At 49.1% G+C, this 19,419-nt stretch overlaps 2 protein-coding genes and 1 long non-coding RNA gene across 6 annotated transcripts in view; 1 reads left to right on the top strand and 2 right to left on the bottom strand.

The window, feature by feature from the left end:
- Positions 1–3,267: 3,267 nt before the first annotated feature.
- ACKR1 (atypical chemokine receptor 1 (Duffy blood group)) lies at positions 3,268–5,113 on the bottom strand. Of its 2 annotated transcripts, none has more exons than XM_011957179.1 (2): positions 4,785–5,113; positions 3,268–4,307 (listed from the first exon to the last, which is right to left on the bottom strand). In XM_011957179.1, exons 1-2 carry the CDS (start codon positions 4,803–4,805, stop codon positions 3,318–3,320), a joined length of 1,011 nt encoding a protein of 336 aa, XP_011812569.1. In that variant the 5' UTR covers positions 4,806–5,113; the 3' UTR covers positions 3,268–3,317. The 2 variants fall into 2 exon arrangements, with proteins under 2 accessions (XP_011812569.1, XP_011812568.1); XM_011957178.1 differs by having other exon boundaries at positions 3,268–4,357; positions 4,785–4,840.
- Positions 5,114–7,274: 2,161 nt separating this feature from the next.
- LOC105522618 lies at positions 7,275–13,628 on the top strand. Its single transcript, XR_001003476.1, has 4 exons — positions 7,275–7,454; positions 8,049–8,861; positions 9,771–9,844; positions 11,389–13,628. It is a non-coding gene; the product is annotated as an uncharacterized LOC105522618 (long non-coding RNA).
- CADM3 (cell adhesion molecule 3) overlaps positions 8,017–19,419 on the bottom strand; it is a 30,277-nt gene continuing 18,874 nt past the window's right edge. For 2 of the 3 annotated variants that reach the window (XM_011957177.1, XM_011957176.1), the window contains 8 exons: positions 17,846–17,986; positions 17,196–17,348; positions 16,040–16,177; positions 15,571–15,741; positions 13,158–13,248; positions 12,552–12,721; positions 9,754–9,879; positions 8,017–8,869 (listed from right to left, as the gene is read on the bottom strand). In XM_011957177.1, coding sequence (XP_011812567.1) covers positions 8,751–8,869; positions 9,754–9,879; positions 12,552–12,721; positions 13,158–13,248; positions 15,571–15,741; positions 16,040–16,177; positions 17,196–17,348; positions 17,846–17,986 — 1,109 coding nt within the window. In that variant the 3' untranslated portion in view covers positions 8,017–8,750. Of the gene's footprint in view, positions 8,870–9,753; positions 9,880–12,551; positions 12,722–13,157; positions 13,249–15,570; positions 15,742–16,039; positions 16,178–17,195; positions 17,349–17,845; positions 17,987–19,161; positions 19,249–19,419 lie in introns of all 3 variants that reach the window. The other variant, XM_011957175.1, reaches the window with a different exon arrangement.

Below are 19,419 nucleotides of genomic sequence, written 5' to 3'. Positions count from 1 at the left end.
AAAAAAAAAAAAAACCCGAAATAGTGGGTGGCTATCTGTGTTATTACTGGAGGTCTTTCTGGTGAGGGTCTGCCTCTCCCTGCCTCTGGGTGCAACTGTGTCTGACCTAAAAAAAAAATGAGACTCTGTGTCAAAAAAAAAAAAAAAAAAAAAAAGATGTTCCCAAAATTCCCCAACCAATTTTCCCAAGCCAGTCTCTCAGAGCTTTTCTCTTCCCTTCACCAAATAGTTACAGGAAAGAAGAAAGCTAACATGCATTTTTGCTGAACTGATGTTTTAACATTTCCCACCCCTCCCTGAGTTCCCCACACCCCTGCTGCCGAAATCACCTAGAATATGTCTAGAGATGATTTGGAAGGACTTGGACTTGTTAATTAACCTAAACAGTGGCATTCGTCCGCAAGGTGCATTATTGTTAATTAAAACTGCGATTCTCCTTGTGCCCAGACGGCGGGCTGCTGTTGTCAGAATAATTAGATAGCATACGATGGTTTTCATGCAAATCCCTGGCAATTAGAGTTGGCAATGAATAGGGTTTGAAATCCCAGTGAAGTTCTCAATCAGAATTCCTCTGAGGGAGGAAGGTGGTGATGGGGTTGGGGGATAAGGAAATAGGAATGGAAAAAGGGTGTGAGGACCAAGCATTTGTTTTCTAAATCCTAAGGGAGGGATCTCAGCTTGGAATAAATGAACTATGAGCGTCAATGTGATGTTCAAACTTCCCTTGAATAATAGATCTCTCTCCTTTAGAAAGCAAAGCAAACTGACCTTCCTCAGGGTCCTGTGTTTTCTCAAGAGCTTGCTTCCCTGGCTCTCATCTTTCTGAGAGGATTTTTTTCTTTAGCCAGGAGGCCCAATATCTCATACGGCTAAAGTCCCTGCCAACCCTAAGATTAAATTCTTAAGGGCTCTAAGGAGACAGGATTTGTATTCCTGAAGGGTTGCAGAAAAGATGCCAGATTCAGACCAATTTTAGAGTGGTTGATGGCATGTGGTGGGTTAAATGCATGGGGTGGCAGGTCCCCAAGAAAGCTTTAAAGAAATGACTGAGGTCAGGGTAAGACTTAAGGAGGAGCTCTCCACGTGCTGCATAGGTAATAGCAGGGAAAGGGCAGCCCAAAAGGCCTGGGGCAGTCCCGGTGGGGGAGGGGATGAGGAGGATGTAGCATGGGGCGGGGGTGGGACACTGTCTCCAGCCCGCCCTAACCTCTTAGCAGCTTTAGGCTTCTGCAGCCGCCTTTCCCTTGTGAAAGCCACGAGAGCTGCCAAGCTATTACCCAGGAGTCTGGGGTTCTCTCTAACTGGACTGACCGACCAGGGATTTCTGTCCGGAGGCATAGGGTTGGGGGCAGATAGGACAAGCCCAGTGGTCTTAAATTAAGCCTCCCTTGCATCAGGTTGACACTGGAATATTCAGGGAGTCAAAAACGCCCTCTCCTCCCCCTCAACTAGGTCAGCTTCCAAATCAGTACCTTGTAAGGGAGGAGAGCAACATCTGGTAGAATTGGAAGAGTGGTCAAGGACGGGAGGGAGATATTGAGAGGAGCCTGGAAAAAAAATTAGGGGGAAGAAATACTAGAACACATTCATGAACTGTGGTTCACGAACTCTAGTGAGCATAATTTAGGTTTGTAAATTATTTCCTTTCTCTTCATTTTCTTTCCTTTCTTTTCTGTTTCAGAATGTCTCCCGCGTCTCAATCGGTCCCGAAATCCCGCCTTTCAATTTTTGATGAACCAATCAGGAGCTAACCTGGTGGTTGCTAAGAGACAGGAGGTGGGAGATTTAGAGGCTTTGTCGTGGCACCCACCCAGGAAAATTCCCTAAGCCTTTTGCACCCTCCTGCCTAAGCTATTCTAACTCATCTCTGCACCTCTCCCGCACTCGCCTACTTTTCCCAAGCCCAGAGAGTCAAGCAGAAACATTTTAGTGAAGAAGCCAGGTACACCATATCTTCGGAAAATGGAAAGATGGTAATTGGATTCAAACGGATATAACGTATCTGCTCAAGTTTCCCCAGGCTTTAGTTGGGTTAGAGGTAGCAACTAACTGTTTTGTAGCCTCTTAGGTAGAGGGTGAATTTGTTCTTGGTGGTAAAAGCTGCGCCCCTAATGAGGAGGGGCTTCTGTCCTTCCAGCCATCTAAACTTGGCTAGGTAGAGATTGAGAAAAATCTCAAAGGTCATGATTAAGCAGCCAGAAAATCAGGGGTATATTTGGGAAAGAGGTGCCCAGGGGATTGGGGTATTGTATGGAAGATGGAAGGAAAGATGTATGTGGGAAATAAAGGCTTATTTCAAAAGCTGAGAATTTGAAAGGGAAATTCGGGGAATGCCAAGCAGAAGATGAATCAGATCAGGGCCTCCCCCTTCAAGTTTCTCCACCCTTCACAACTTCTTGATCTTTTCTTCCCTCCACACATCCTACACAGAAAAGACTAGGCTTAAAAACCAGGGTAAAGAAAACTCATTTGGGTAAGGAGTGAGTCATAAATCCCGATTCTATATCCTGTGAGCAGGGATGGGTGCAGAATTGAGTGTGGGTTTGGGTCCTGAGAAAAGTCAGTGCACACACACAGGTGTGTGCAGTTCAGGTGCTGACAGAGATGCAAGCTCGTGGGTGGATGTATGTTTTTACATGCATACATCTAACATAAAGGTGGGTTCTAACAGATCGAGAAACAGATGTACACACACACACACACACACACACACACACACGTGTGCACGCATTCAGGTCATGCTGAGTAACCTGGGAGAGATGACTCCCAGGAGTGACTTTTTAAATTATCTTAATATGTTCCCTGAACTGAATAACACTCCCTGGGATGCTTCTTTCACCTTCCCCACCACCGTCCTAATCACTAAACAAAGCCAGAGAGGAGACAGAAGACAGAGAGAGGCTGGGCAGGTCGGACAGGGGGAGGTGGTATTGCTCTGGGCTTTGTCATCACTCTTCCCTGTTTATCTCTCAGTTTTGGTTCCTATTCCATTTGCTTCCTGGAACAGCTTTTCTTCCAGTTAAGCCATCCCTTCTGGGTTTTTTTGGTTTAACAACTCCCCTCATGCTCTGGTTCCTCTCCTCTTCTCCCTTGTGATGACAGTGACCCCACACCTCAAGAGAACATCTGTGTACCCTGACGATGTTTATTCATCATTCACCTTCTCCCCAGGCCAGCTATAGAAACAGACACTGGCAAGAAAGTCTGACATAAAAATGTCTCTTTCTTCATTCTCCTTCTCACCAGACAAAATAAGAAACCACCCGCTTCACAAAGGCAGTGTAGACTTTAATTCAGGTTGACAGGTGGGAAGAGAACTAGGATTTGCTTCCAAGGGTGTCCAGATGAGAAGACCATCCTTCAGGGAGGGGCAGAGAGGGCAAGAGGGTGCGGGTGGCCTGGTGGCAGAATAGGGCGAGGAGCAGGGGCGTAGCCACACAGTGCAAAATTGCCAAGGCTTCTGCCAGGTTCAGCAGCAGATCCAGAGCCTGCTGGGCCAGACATGTTGACAACAGCAACAGCTTGGACCTCACCAGGAAATCCAGTCCCAGAACCACCCCATGAGGCCACCAGAAAATAAACCAGGCCCACAACATATTCATCCAGGGGCCTGGCCCCATACCCAATGCCTTCTTCAGCCCCTTGGCTCCAAACAAACCCAATGGCAGCAAGACAAAGATGGCAAGACAGGCTACAGTGTGTGTAGCCTGCAAAGCCTTCAGCTCCATGCTGTATATCGGGGTGCAGAGTCCACCAGAAGCTCCACTGGCCAAGGTGATAGGCAGTGTCAGTAGGGCAGCCACTCCCCAAAGGCCCACAGTGAGCCCCAGGGTGAGGCCTGGGACCTGGCCTGCACCCAGTTTGGGGCCCAGGGAGGCATGGCACCCTAGCAGCAAAGCCTGGGCAAAGGCTGAACCATACCAGACACAGTAGCCCAGGCTACATAGGGCGGAGCTGCGGGTGCTACCTAGCCCTGGTGCCAAGATGGGCATGACAATGCTGAAGAGAGCACTGCCCACAGCCAGCTGCGCCAGGACAGGCCAGCCAGGGCAGAGCTGCCAGTGGAAGAGAGGTCTGAAAAACATGAAGAGGACAGTGCTGCTAGCTAGGATGCCCAGGACACTGACGAGGATGAAGAAGGGCAGTGCAGAGTCATCCAGCAGGTTACAGGAGTGGCAGGGGGCAGCTGCTTCCAGGTTGGCATCGTAGTCTACATCTGGGAAGGAATCATTTCCATAATAGGAAGAATTCCATAAATCTTCACTGTTCAGCTGACTTGAGTTCTGAGTTGAGGGGGAGAGCTCCGCCTGGAGGACATACCCAGAGGAGGCCATCAGAGTAATCCCGGAAGAGTCCCCTAGGAACTGAGGGGCAGGTGGGAGGGGAGGACAGAGAGGAAGGTCAGGTGGGAGAACAAGGTCTCTGCAGGAGTCGGATCCAGTACGGACAGTGGAAAAGGACAAAGCAAGGAGCCTGAAGATCCGGAGCAGGAACAGTCCTGGGGAAGCCAGGGCAGCTGGGGCTGGAGGAGCAGTGCAAGGTCAGAAGGGAAGGCACCAAGGAACCAAGATGGAACTGACTCAAAGGCAAAGGGAGGGACACAAGAGGGAGCTAGAAGACTAGCATAGGAAGGAGAGAAGGAAAAATACCTTAAAGGAAGAGGAAAAAGAGGGAAGAGAGAAAAGATGAGGAGGAAAAGAAGAGATATAAAGACTGAGGAGCAAACAGCAGGGGAAATGAGGGGCATAGGGGTAAGGGACTGTGGGGCCTGGCCCCATACTCACCGGGTGCAGACAGTTCCCCATGGCACCGTTTGGTTCACAGACAGAAGGGCTGGGACGGCTGTCAGCGCCTGTGCTTCCAAGATAAGAGCCAAGGACTAATGAGGGCCATCAGGTTCTGGGCAGGGACAGGGGGCATCAGGAAGCCTTACCCCACGCCCACTGCCTGCACAAGCCTCAAGTCTGTGGGGGGCACTGGCCTCGGGGCTTCCTGTTTTGAGATTGGATTTGACTGGTCGGGACTGCACTCAGGAAAAAGGTGGGGACCAGAAAGTGGGCATTTTACCGAAGTGGAAAGGGAGATTGAGAAACCAGGGGGTTTTCCACCAAGTAGAGACTCTTCAAGCACAAGGAAGGAAAAGAGGGGGGCTGGGTGACTTGTGAAGCAGAGATAAGGGAGGTGCTGGGAAATTGGAATGGAAGGGCGGCTGACTCTCACTGCTCCTCCATCCCCTTGAACTTGATCCAAGGAAAGGCAGTTCAAGAGCCATGTGTTTGGGGGAAAGGTGGTGGTGGTCGAATCCGTCCCACCTGAGGGATGTATGCATGTGGGCGTGGGCTCTTTGTGTGTGCTGATCTCTGTGTACGTTGGCTGTGTGTCAGTGTGCACATATCTGTATGTGAGGGGCTTGGCGGGTGTCTGGGTGTGTCTGGCTATCTCTAGGTCTGAGTGTTTCAGTATGAGAGTGGGAGGGCTGGGGTGGCTGTCGAGGCTGCCTAATGAAGCCATTTCAGGGAGCTATTGAGTGTATGCCTAGCCACCTATAGGCTCGGTGCATGCCTCTTGCATACGAAGTGGAATACATGGTATTCTGACAAAGTAGGCTCTAGGGGACAATGGGACAGCATATTTTAAAGTGGGACCATTGCCCACAGGATGATCTCTATTCATATTTCTACTGAGGGACATAAAGTCTCTGGAACTGCTTCATTGGTCAGGCATCTTAGCAATATGTAAAGTTTCTCACTGAGGGGCAGAGGTGGCCAGCAGAGAGAAAGAGCATCTACCCTGCAGGCAGGCCGATTCTCCTAAGCCCATTTCACTTCTTTTTAGTGGCCTCTTCCCCCTGCCTCCCCTCCTCAGCTGTTTCCCCAGGATCTTCACTGCTTCATCACCCCTCTCTGCTTTTATTTCCTCAGTTGGGGAGACACAGTGGGGACTTTGGGAATGCTGAGCCATGGCGTGTCCAAGTCAGCGCAATGAGATAGAAAGGGCTGGTTAGGGGACGCTGTTTCATTTGTCCAAAACAGCATCGGCTGCTTCATCCCCAGTGTTTTTAAGGACCTTCTGTCCCATTCATGTAGGGCTTCCTAAGGGGCCAAGCACCTCAGACCCAAGGTGCAGAAGGATGGGTACCTCGTAGAGATTTCCCCCTTTTCTCCCCAGATACTAGCTCAAGTTTCAGGTTCAACATGAAGGGGCTGGAAAGTGAGTTTGGTCTGGTGGTGTCTGGTGATGCTCTCCAGGGTGGGGTTGATGGTGTCTCCATCGCCGTCTCAACATTCTCCAGCAATGCCTGGCAGAGGGTGGGGGGAAGCAGTCAGACGCCCCCCAAGACACTCTCCGGAAAGGAAGGGCTTAGCAAAAGGAGGTGAACACACTTCTCTCCCTTGGAGACTTATATTGTTGCTGTACATAGATATCCTTGAAAGTGGCCTGGAGAGGGACACACCACCTTTTGAGGCACCAGGCACCACGTGCAAGGGGTATGGGAAGAAGACCCTCACATACACACATCCCAGCAGCAGCAAGAGGAGCAGAAAGGAGGCAGCTGAACGACACGGATAATCCAGATATATTGAGGGTGGCCCCTCTGAGATTAGCACAGGAGAGTTAGAAAGATTATAAAGATACACGGTTCCCTCCCTGCTCCCTTCCCCACCCCCCACCTTGGACAGACACACACAGCACAAGAGCCCCTCTCCCTCCCACCCCCCATACAAATATGGCTTCTGTGTAATATGGACAGAGTGGTTCAGCTTGAAGAGGAAAAGTCATTTTCCCAAAAGCGGGTGCTGGGAGACAAGAAGCTCGACAGGCCTGGGGCCCCAGGGCCCCCTTGCTGTAGTAAGAGGAGTAGGCCCTGGCTTAGGTGAGGGGCTGCCTGTGGTGCCCAGGGCCCTAACCAGCAGCGGGAAGATTCAAAACGGTATTACCTGAACTGAAGGGGGTGGGCAGACCTGCTAGATTGCAGCTGCCCCTTTTTGCATGCCCGTTGTCAGAGCAGGGAGGAAAAGCTGGCAGAGGGTGGGAGCGATGCCAAGGGCATCCTGGATCTGAGGCGGGGCAGTCCGGCCAGGACAGGGAGGACCAGGAACCTCATCTCCATGGCAACCAGCTGGGGCCATGAGAAGGAAGACAGGAAACCAAAAGGAAGGGTGGGGATCCAGCCTTCAACTCACTGGGTACAGACTATGGGAAAAATAGGTGGTGGTAGGTCGTTCCAGGGTCAACGCCAAGGAGAGGCCTGAGAGGTGCATAGCAAAGGCTGTGGCACTGACTCCATGGCTCAGAGGAGGGAAATCCAGGGAAGGGCTGAATGCTCTGTGTTTCAGGTTTCAGGGAGAGAGAGAATGGACAGCTGGGCAAACACACACCCAGGGACTCCTTTCTCCAAGACGGATGGGCATTGGGGGTGGCAGAGGAAATACCAGCATGGAACAACATCCCAGGTGAGGTGTGAACCCTGACTAGGAATACCCCATTCCCAAAGCCTCCCCGACATGTCCCATAGCCCTGTCCACCTGCCCAGGACCCCTGGCTCTTAGCCCTCCTCCTCAGTCCCTCGCTCTGCCTCTCACTCACACGCACATGCACACACACGCACACATGCACACAAGTATACACACTACACACACGTGCACACAGTTCACATTATTCCCTTAGTCTGGGCAGGAAACAGCTCAGTGCAGTGAAGTTCCTTTTAGTAGTTTTGTTGTTACGTCTGCCTGGCTGCTGAGGGAGGAAGGACTAAGGGCTGGCATTGGGACCAGGAAGGGGGCACAGGGTGGCCAGGATGGGAGGAGTAGTTGCTGAGCAATGCCATGGGAGGAGTGGTTGCCATGCAACAATCCAGAGTCTTGGGTAAGAGTGAGGGGCCCCTCAGCAGGGGAAGCAGAGGCAGTGCAGGCCCCAGAGCAGTGCCTCTCCCACAGCTGCTGGAGCAAGGAGGGGCAGCCACCCTCTGCAATCTCCAAGGGCAGTTCCTATGGAAAGGGACCGGCTTTGTTCATTTCCTTCCTCTCCAAATCTACTCTTCCTTGCAGGGACCTGCGTCCTCCCCAGGTTAAACCCCTGGGTCCTTGCATGGCTGCGTGTCTTCTGCAGGCCACATCTCCTCAGGACTCCCCTACTCATCACTTTCCCATTGCTATGGAAGAGGGGTGTCAGGGTGGCACCTGCCTCCTTGTTTGTATGCTCAGGTGCATGGCTACCAGAGGAAAAGCCACTCCCAACCTTTGTCGACAATCATCCCGTTTCTGGGTTCCTGGAGAAGTCTGGGAAGCTGCTCTGTTGTAGAGGCTGAAAGGAGGGTTGGTGAGAGCCCCCAGCTCCAAACCAGCCCTGCCCCTTACCCTTCCTCACCCCTCTACCTTCACTCTCCTCCTAACACTCCAGGGTTTTGTCTGTTTGTTTGTTTTCTGCCTTTCTCACCCCAGGGCTCCTGCCTCTCCAGCCTGGAGACAGATTTGATTTGGGATTGTTACAAAAATAATAATAACCCAAATGCAGAGAAGCCACGGAAAGGGCTGAGGGCAACCCTCCCCTCCCCCCCGCCCACCTCCCTCCCCATTCCAAACCGAGTACAAAACCGCACCCAAAGCAGACATTCTGTACAGGGGGGTGGGTGGGCTGGGGAGCAAGCGGGAGGGGCGGCCCTGGGGTCGCTCTGTACAAGTCCAGGTTGGTGATAGCCCCAGCAGTCCCCACGGGGCCCCTGGGGGGGCGCAGGAAGTGGGCAGGCGCCCCTAGATGAAATATTCCTTCTTGTCGTCCCCTCCCGACTGCCCGCCTTCTGCATTGATGATGGCCGTGTCCGCATCTGGGGCATCGTCGGAGCCTTTCGCCTCATGTGTCAGGTAGGTTCCTGTGTAGAGACAGAGGCTTCTCCTCTCAGGACCAGCTTCCCAACCTCTGAGTGCACCCTGCCCACTCTCTCACCCACCCACTCACACACTGCTCAAGTCATTTTTGGCTTGCCAATAGCTCTCTTCTACTCCACCTTACCTAATTCGCATTTTGCTTCCAACATCCCTCACCTGACCACACCCTTCATGAATAATGAATCCTGCCCCTAAGCAGAATCTCATCTATAATACAAAGCAAGAAAGAGAAGTGTGTGTGTGTGTGTGTACGCATGCGTGTGCACGCAACTTGGTGACGGGGGAGCTGCTGTGTCAGCTTCATGAGCAAAGCAATTGAGATCTGGCTTATGTATGACCTGTCTATGGAGTCAGGCTGCTGGCTAGAATTAATAGCAGAGTAAGAAGTCTGAGAGGAAGGAATGTGAAAAGAGGGTAGAGAGAAGGCATGGATATAAGAGAGAAGGTAGAAAAGTGGGAGAGGAAAGAAAGGCAATGAGATCAAAGAGGAAGAAAATGAGGTTAAACAGACAGAAAGTAAGAAAGTGCAGGAAGCAATGAGATGGAGATGTGGTTTCACGATCTCTCTGTCTTGCAGCAGGAGACCTGGAGGTAGAGCAGCATGGGAGCAACCGCTGACTGAGTGGGAAGGTTTGATTTCACTTGGACGATCCCCAAGTGATCAGGCTTTACACTGCGGGGTTGGTGGTGCTCAGTTATCACAGGGTTGGCAATGATAGGGTTGGCTCCATTTTTCATTCCCTAAACACTCCAAAGGGCTGACAAGTCTCTGAAGGCCCTTTCCATTGTCTGCTCCTCCTCACGCCTGCCTCTGATTGGTCTCCCTGCCCCTCCAAAGTTCTGCTGATGTTCTCCTCGTGCTTCTGACCTTTGTGCCGGATCAAGTAATGTCCAAGGAAGATGAGCATGATGAGCAGCAGGAAGACAATGAAAGCCACGATCCCGCCGATGATGGCGTGGTAGGTGCTGGAGGAGGAGGGCACCGGACTGGGGTCTGGAGGAAAGGGCAACACACACAGTTAGACCTGGGGAGAGCCCTTATCTTACAGCATTCCAACTTGGACATGAATAGTCTTACACTGCAGGGAACAGGTACCAACATCAGGAAAATGGAGCAGCATCATTCGTCATGCCTTATTTTGTGCTTATATGTCATGCCTGGATTATAGTATTTGCTAAAACAAATTGATGGATTAATGAATAAATAAATAAATCTGCCCATACCTAGTCATATAAATTGAGTTGTTGGCACTGAAGCTTGACCTCGGTCAAAGATCATTGCTTTAATGCCTCTCCTTCCTTCCCTCTCTCCCTCCATTTCTTCCTTTCTTCCTTCCTCCCTCCCTCCCTCCCTCCCTGACTCCCTCACTCCCCCTCTTCTTTACCTTCCTTCCTCTCTTCCTTCTTTCCTCCATCCCTCTGCCCTTATTTCCTTCTTTCTTTTCTCCCTCTTTTTCTTTTTAATTTATGGGTTATGAGAGTGTTCCTTCTCTGTTCCCATGGCCTCTTACCCTCCTATCTGCTTGATATTCTGAGCCAGCTCCCCTAGCTCTAAGGGCCTTCTCAGCCTATTCACCCACTGCCCTAAGATCAGATAGGGAAGGAGCAGTAAAAGCTGATAGAGCCAAGAATCAAGCACTTTGACAGCACCTTATGAAAGATGATAGATTGTGGCCCCTATGTAAAGAACACTGTTCCTTTGTGGCAGGGGAGTTTAGTGTTCTAGTGAAACCCCAGGCCTCTAGTCTTTCCCGAGAAGGACGCGTGGGACTCCGTCTTCACTTTGCCACCCTCCAAAGGTTTGTGCAAAGGAAAAGGTGCTTTCTCTCATGATAGTGGATGTCCCTGCCACTGAATATACAGCATCTGTCCTCCATGGCAACCTATGCAGAGGATTGACAACCTGTGTAGAGGATCAACAGCACAGACTGGGCTGGGTGTGGCAAAGACAGCAGCAGCACAGCCGGAGTCCCAAATATCTGAGGACTCACATGGGCCCAGCACACGGTTCTGAGGTAGCCATAGACATAACTCTCCCACCCACGGGAGAGCTGCTGTTTTCTATGCACTCAGCCTGAGTCTTAATGCCTCATTGACTCCTTACATATTTTGTCTTTCCTACCTTATGTCTCCTCAGGCTTGGCTGGGCTCGCGTTTCAGTTCCTTGCCTGTCTACGCCTTATTTGAAAAGAAAACATTTGTGTTCTGGCTTTTTATGCCCTGCTTGGGAGGAAGGGAGAGGATGAGTCCATGGAATCTATGATATGATTGGGGTGGAGGTGATGGTGTAACTTGGAGGAAGCAGTGAGTTTACCTGCTGTCTCTCTCTCAGGGAGTATGTGAGACACAGTCCACATGGAAAATCAATCCTGGATACTTATTCCACAGGCTATGAAAATGGCAGTTCCTTAGAAAAGCACAGGTTTCCATGGCCAAACGACCTCTGGGGTCCTCAATTACAGGCCCCCATCTCTAGGTAGAACAGCATTTAATTTCATTCCAGTCAGGCCCACTTAAGGATATTCCTGGAAGAAGATGCAGTAGCTCCCTCTACCACCAGGTGTCAGCACTGGAAACAGACGCAGTTCAACAGGACTCCCTCTGCCTGGCTGTTGAGCACAGGGCAGAGGGGAGATCAGCAAGATACCAACCACAAGGGCACAAGAACTTTCTCTCACTGCCAATCATCATCAGATTGGTCTGGAGAGATCTGGGGGCAGAGACCGGAGCTCAGTGCATTGTCCTTGCTCTTGGCATCCTACAATAGCCTTGTTGTGCTGAGGCAGCTCCCACATGCTGAGGTCTGCCCCTGGAGTGGGAATCACCCATCTAGACATTCTGATCTCAAGAACTCAAACCTCTTATCGCTGGAAGGCCTGGCTTTTATCCCCCCAACTGTTTTAATGAGTGTTTCAAGTAAGGGAGCCTCTGACAGTTCCCTGAAAATGCATTTCCCCTATTCTGAGAAAAGATTTACAAGACTTTCTGGTGGGACCCACAGCCATTGGGATCTTCAAAAAAATCCCCCATCAACTCTCCATAAAGGGGCCTCTGTGCCACCCTGCCACAAGTCCTGAAGCTGGGTTTTGTGGTCACAGCTTTGAGAAGAACTTCAGAGAAGGAGCATCACCTGGTCCTTCTAGAAGATACAGCATCTGAGGAAAGATTCTGTCTCTTGGCATAGTACAAGCTTCTCTCTATTTTCTGTCCAGACCCAGTACAGTGTGCTTAAGGTGGGCAGAAAAAAAAATGACAGCAGTTGCATACACCCAATACCTAATCTTAGGAGAAGCAACTCTGAGAAGAGCCAGTTAGAGAAGGAAATGCACCTGCGCCTGCACTTGACAGGCTTTGGGGCCTCTGGACACAGAATTATTGTTCTTGTTGTCAGACAAGTGCAGGGGATGGAAGATGGTGTCACCCAGGCCACCACTACCAAAGAAAGGCAGACGAGAGCCCACCCTTTTAATGTTTTTTCACTAAGCGGCCATTTCATATTCTAGAGTGGACCTGGGACCTAAGCCCTCAGGAACCCCAGTGGTGGGCTGGTTTTCCTTTACTCCACTACCCGTCACAGTTTGGGGATGTTATCACGAAGTATTTTAAAAGGGAATACGATGGACAGGGAAAGGAGATTCTGGAGGAAGAGAACTGAGGAGGGCTCACCATTAACGTTGAGAGTGTAGTAGGCTTTGTAGCTGCCCATGTTGCTGGTGGCCGTGCAGCCGTAGGTGCCGCTGTCACTCTTGTTGAGGAAGGGGAAGATCAGGGCACTCTCTTGGGTCATCTTCAGGGGTGGCACACTGCCCTCCTTCTCCCATAGGTACTGCTGGGGGCTGTCGAGGCAGACAAATCAGAAGAGCTCAGGAGAGCATAGGCCAGGGAGCTAAAAGAAAAAAAAAAATAACTGGGAGCAAGGATGTCAAGGACTGTTTGATGAGGCTGGAGAAATTATCAGGGCCAGAGACATTGGAGCTGCTATACTCCAGGTGGCCTCTTGGGGTTCGTTCTGGGGAAGCTGGAGACCTCCTGACTTGTATCTTACTTTAACTTGGCCTTTGTAGGAAACTCAGGGACTGAGCTAGGGAGTGGCCCCTTCCAACTTGTGCTGCTTTGCAGAAGAACTAATTGCAGGCGGACATTATTGGACAGTCAGGGAAATGAGAGGCTCAGGTCAGACAATAGAGAGGAGATAGGAAGGAGCTGTTATGTGAAGAAGACAATCTGACAATGTGGAGAGTAAGGAGGAGACCAGGAAATGGATCTTCTTACACTGGATTGCCACGACCCTCACAGTGTAGCAACAGCTTCTGGCCCTCACGAGGATGGGGAGGGTCTGGCCTAATCATCGCAGTCGGTGTGTCTGTGGAGAAGGAAATGGTGTCAATGAAAACCTCCCCACACAGCTTAGGAGATTCCCTCGCTTAGTTGCACACTACAGCTTCTACCTCTAAATGTTTTCGCAGCCCAAGAAGAGCCACAAAGACCTTCCTTCTCCTAATTCTTACGAACGAGGACCATTATTGCTATTGAAGATGTGAGCAACTTCTCTTGCAACCTTGTGTGATAGGATTCTGGAAGGTCTGTCCTTGTTGGGACTCTAAGAGATGCCTTAACAGAAAGCTGAGAAGGGAAATGAGTGGTTTGCCTGTGCCTAGCAAACTTCCTAGCACATAGGAAGGACCTAATACATATTTTTTACAGAACAAATAAACTTGAACTTGCCACGTATTGAGCTCACAACTTATCAGTTCTCTCCACTCTGCAAGGGAGCTTAGAACTAGAAGCAATGCTTGAACACAAAACATCATTTTGAATGGTCAGTCCAAACATGAAGTGAGAGCTTTGAAACAGCAAGAGACCGGGGTCATATTTTGGCTGCAAAAAGGCACTGACACAATATAGAAGGGCTCTGTGAAGGAAGAATGGCATCTGCCATTGACGCCGAAGGGCTGCTTAGGAGGCTAGGTCCAGATGGCCGCTCAGAACAATACAACCAGATGCTGGTCGAGAACAACAGATAAAGAGGCTGAGCTTCCCCTAAGGATAGAGCCAACCTTAACAACCAGTTAATGGACGTGTTTCAGCCAAATCAAATGGGACACAGAGAATCAGGCCAGGTGAAAGAATGGGTGTTCCGGGACCCCACAGTCATAGAAACCTCTAGCACAGTGCCTGAAGTATAGCATTTGTTGACTGACTGCTGATCACAGTTGGGCCAAAAGGGTCCCTGGCAAGTAACTGCCAGATGGTCTGGTATCTAACAGAGGAGTCTTTGGGGCTCAGGCAGGGAACCAAGGCTTTAGCTCTGGCCAGGAACCAAGGGGCAGGGGAAAAGCTCCAGGCCAGGGCCTCACACTAGGAGCTGATAATTAGAGAAGTACCTTATAGGAATATAGAACTTTGACATTTACAAAGTTCTTTCACGTGCATTGTTTTATTTATCCTCACAGTAACTCAGTGAAGTAAGCAGGAGACACAGAAAAATGAAATGCCTTGGCCAAAGGAGCACAGCTAGTAAGCGGCAGCACTGCGGCTAGAATCTGGATTGTCTTCCTGCAGACTGAGTCTGCTAAATGAATAGCGATGCCACTCTGAACCTATCTCAGGTTAAAGTTTGAGTAATGGGTCTAAGATATTATTAAATAGCACTGAAGTTAGGAAAATAATTGGGCCTAAGTTGATTCCACAAGAAGAGGATGAAGGGCTTTGGTTATTTCGAAAACTGCCCAACTTTTAGGTAAGTTAGGACAGGGAATGCACCATTTCCTAACTCTAACTTCTCCCGTTGGAGTTTAGCTGATTCTTTTCCCTTTGGTTCCTCCACCCAGAAAGGCTGTTCTTTACAAATTTCCGAATTTCCTCAGATGAGAAATTCCCATTTCCACACTTCCTCAGAAGTCTCCTAACCATACTAAAGGCAAATTCCATAGAGGGTGAGAATGTCCTTGGAAGGGCTAGGAGTAGTGAAAGTGACAGTGGCTATTTCAGGTCAGAATCCCACGAAAATACCTGGAGCTGGGGCAAGTACAAGAGCAGTCAGTAAGGAAAAGATCTGGGAATAACGATGCCAGGGAAACTGTGCTTTCCTACCACCCATATTTTCTTGAAATCATAGAACGTTAAACCGAGATAAAGTTGTAGTGATCCCCATGCTCATCGCTTTCACTTAGCAAATAAAGAATCAGGCTCAGTGGGGTAAAGTAATTTTCTGAATATCACACAGCTAGTTAGTGGTGGAGTGCAGACTAGAAACTACTTCCTGGGAATCCTGAGTTACTACAGTTACCACCACAGCTTGCAGTCTGGCTATATTACACTGGCCTAGCCCAGGGGTTGGTATCCCCTTGGACCAAATCCTGCCACCTGCATGCTTTTGTAAATAAAGTTTTACTGGAACACAGCCCAGCTCATTGTTTACCTATTGTCTATGACTGCGTCCCTACAGCAACAGCAGAATTAAGTAGTTGACACAGAGACAGTATGAGTCTCAAAGCCTAAAATATTCATTACTGGGCCCTCTGTAAAGAGTTTGTCAACCCTGGCCTAGTCCTGGCAGTCCTTGTTTCATTTTCTACCTATCCACTTAACTGTGCATGTTGTTTCACACACAGTCACCTGTATTCTTTTACCCTGGTCCTCATCTCATATCTCATCCTTCTTTATCCCCAAGCCCATGACATACATAAAACTTCAATGCGTTGAGAGGTGGATCTGTCAGCTCCCTTTAGAGATTCATGGTTCACAGAGCACACGATGTTCGCCCCATCATCCTCCCGGGTAACCTGGAATGTCACCGAGCTGCTGACAGTGAAGGTTTTACCATTGGGATCTTCCTGTATGCGGGTTGGTTCTCCTAGAGTGCAGAAACAGTGGCACACACACAAACACACAGAGAGAGACACAGAGTAAACTCAACATACAGATATCATGTGGGCCTCATTGTGGACGTACAGATGGTGAGTCTCAACCTAGATAAACTTAGAAAGCTGTGGCAGGGAGAATGTAGGCCCCAACACACACATAGGCACTTGAGTGCACACAAAATACGTGTTCTCTTCCATACCATGCCTCCTATGTACATTCATAGACAGGCACTTCTCTCTCTTTCCAGCACCACTTTCTCTTGTAACCCCAAGGCAGGAGGTACTCACCGTGGAGTTCTTGGTCACCCTTTCTCCAGGTGAGCCGGGCTGCAGGCTTGCTCCCAGAAGACTGACAGTTTAGGGTGGCTGTATCCTTTTCCCGTAATGATGATTTATAACCGGTGATGATGGGCTTCTGTGGAATTCCTGCCATGGATAGGGGATGGCCAGGATAGGAAGGAGAGGCACCATGGGGTCACACTTCTGCTCTCCCTGTGGAGATGGTTTCTCTGCGTACCTAGGTTCTACTACAATTTCTGATGGGTAGAAGACTAGATAAATCATCTTTCTTTTTGATCTCCTCCCTGAGGACCAGAAGGGAAGGCCTGCGAGAGACAGCATGGTAGTGAGGAGCTACGCCATAGCACAGACGTGATACATGATCCTCCACTTACAGCACAACTGGGTGGCCACAGAAATAGTGCAAGTCTCAGAGAGGCAAAGAAGGAAGTTGAAATATAGGATGAAATATAGGATGAAGATGAGAGCATGTAAGCAACTGGGGTACTTATTTTGGAAATTATAACACATTCATGTCTTGTGTTTTCCTCACACCATCTTGGGAGGTAAGTAGAAGGGTATGATCATCTCTCTGTTATAAGAGAAAATTCAGACTCAAAGAGAGTAAGAAGTTTGTCCTAGCCGGGAGCGGTGGCTCACGCCTGTAATCCCAGTACTTTGGAAGGCCGAGGCAGACAGATCACAAGGTCAGGAGATGGAGGCCATCCTGGCTAACGTGGTGAAACCCCGTCTCTACTAAAAATAACAAAAAATTAGCTGGGCATCGTAGCGGGCGCCTGTAGTCCCAGCTACTTGGGAGGCTGAGGCAGGAGAATGGCGTGAACCTGGGAGGTGGAGGTGGAGGTGGCAGTGAGCCGAGACCGCGCCAATGCACTCCAGCCTGGGCGACAGAGCGAGACTCCGTCTCAAAAAAAAAAAAAAAAAAAAAAAAAAAGAAGTTTGTCCTAGATCAAACAGTAACTAGAGCACAAAGGATTAAAACACATTTCTTTTCACATTTTATCCCATTGCCAGGGGAACACAGGCTGAACTTTCCTAAAGTGCTTGGAGACTTGCCTGGCTCCCAGCTGCTTCGGGGACCCATCTAGGGAGGTTTGTTTGCAAGGAAGCATGCTGTAGAGACACTGGGGTTTGGGAGTCTCACCTAGCACAGTGACGAGGGACTTGGCAGTTCGCACAGGCATAGTGAAGATTGAGCAGGTGTACTCGCCCTCGTCTGCCAGGGCCACATTGCTGATGCTGATGCTGAGCTCATGGGGAGTAGAGGTAACCAGCTGAATTCGATTATCTCGAAGGGCTGGGGAAATCAAGAGAATGGAAAGGTAGGATTTTACCGGCATCTTTCATGTTTACCTTCCAATCCCAGGCCAGCTTATTTGGGGGAAGGGGTCTAGTATGGTGGGTGGGGGAAAAAATAACTGCTCCTGAGTTTAAGTAGTCTTTAAGTCATTCAGTCACTTTTCTGGGTCATTGGACATAGTAGCCTAAGAGATACTCAGAAAGTATGTTGGATTTCGTGAGCTTCCTTGTCAGATACCTAGGGCAACATTGACTTCAGCTTCCTGTTAGAGTTGCTGGGGTGAAGTCACTCCAGAACCCTATAAGACTGTGCATGCTCTAAATCACAGCTGCAATACTGGAACTAGTTGGGGAACTCATGGCTTGTTATATCTTAAAACAGCATACTGCCATGTTTCTCAGCCTCTGGATGACAGGAACAGTTCCCCTTGGTGTCTGCAGTCCCCTTCTCTAGCCCATGGTTTTCATGCAGAAAGATAACTCATGAGATACTACCTCTCTTCTCCCCAAAGTAGAGAGTCTGCTGAGCAGGGTTAGACCATTGCAGGGATGAGTCCTCGTGATCTTTCACTTGGCACTTGAGCACCACGGTGCCACCAGCCACCACTGTTTCATCAGATGTCCAGGGCTGGCTGTCTGCAGGAGTAGAAGAGGGTTAGTTTCCTGAGGACCCCTAGCCCCTCCTCCCATTTCTGAGCCAAAGTACACCTCATCTAATCCAGACCATCCAAGGACCTGGTGTACACAAGGTCTCTGTGTACCCTTAAGGTTTCATGGGGGAAGGAAAAGAGGTGGTGGGTGGCGGTGGACGGAAAGACAGATCTTAGTTTCACTTACTTTGAATACACAGAAAAACAAATAGTCACTTGTCAAATGTTTCCTGAATGAACTGACAGGGCCACGAATATTTAGAGGAGTAAAGGCACCCCAAATCTGCACATACCACTCCACATGTGTCTTTTCTGATACGGTTCTACCATTTACCTTTGGAAACACACATACACATCTGTCGTTCTATGTTTTGCCTTCCTGCCACCACCTACATATAAGAACAAGAACAGGAGAAGCGGTTGTGACTAATAACCCTTAAACTAAAATGGGGAAAAGGCTAAACCAGCTCTTGGGTTGCGCATTGATTTACACAAAGGTAGCTGGTAGAAAACTGCAAAACAAACAAACAAAATATTTTTAAAAGTGAAACATTTTTACATACTTTTCAATTCTTCTAACAATAACTTCCCTTCAGTCAAGGCCCTTAGCATATTCCCCGTGGTATTAGTGTTACCCGCCTCCCAACACACAACCCAAATCACCATCCTGATGTCATTTTAAAGAGGGAAGGATTAAGGTTTTCTCTTCAATGTGATGAAAACATGCTTTCTAATCCTTCTCTCCTTAGTCAAGTTAAACAAAACAAAACAAAAAGGACTAGGAAAGTATCTTATGGATGAGGCATTTGAATCTCAACTGTGCCTTCTGGTCAGGCCTACGTGGGAGCCCCTCAGGCTCCATGACACTTGCTTCCTGTTGTTCCATGTTCCCCACAGTATGGATTCTGATTTCTTGTACTGATTCCCTCATCTTCAGAACTGACTCTGTGACTCAGTAGCACTGACCCCCACCGAACAAATCTAAAATAGACAACATCTTCCAGCTCTGATTCTAATGCATCAACAAAAATCTGTTCTTTGACACTAAATTATTTAATCAACATTGCTTATGTCTGAATAGGAAACTAAGAAACTTACTTCCTACATTCCCCTGTAGAGAATTTTAAAACAATTCTATGCTCCTTTTGGAACCTACCTTACCCCTGCCTGTCTGCTCATTCCTTTCTTGGTTACTGGAATTCCATTTCCAAGAAATACCCAATGGGTGCTCCCAGCAGAGCAGAGGCCCTGAGGAATGAGGATGTGTCTGCTGGAGTTGATGCTATTGACTGATAGCATCGACTGTTCAGGGTGACTGTTCCCAAACTGGAGCACAAGCCTGGTGGTTAGTTTCAGCATTAAGAATTGTAAAAATTAGTAGAACTGAGTGAGATCTTTGGGATCATGGAATCCCTCATT

Source organism: Colobus angolensis, unplaced genomic scaffold, assembly GCF_000951035.1.
Source record: "Colobus angolensis palliatus isolate OR3802 unplaced genomic scaffold, Cang.pa_1.0 Scaffold439, whole genome shotgun sequence".
Classification (NCBI taxonomy): domain Eukaryota; kingdom Metazoa; phylum Chordata; class Mammalia; order Primates; family Cercopithecidae; genus Colobus; species Colobus angolensis.
Note: the sequence above shows the minus strand (reverse complement) of the source record. Positions and strands in the feature narration are given on the sequence as shown.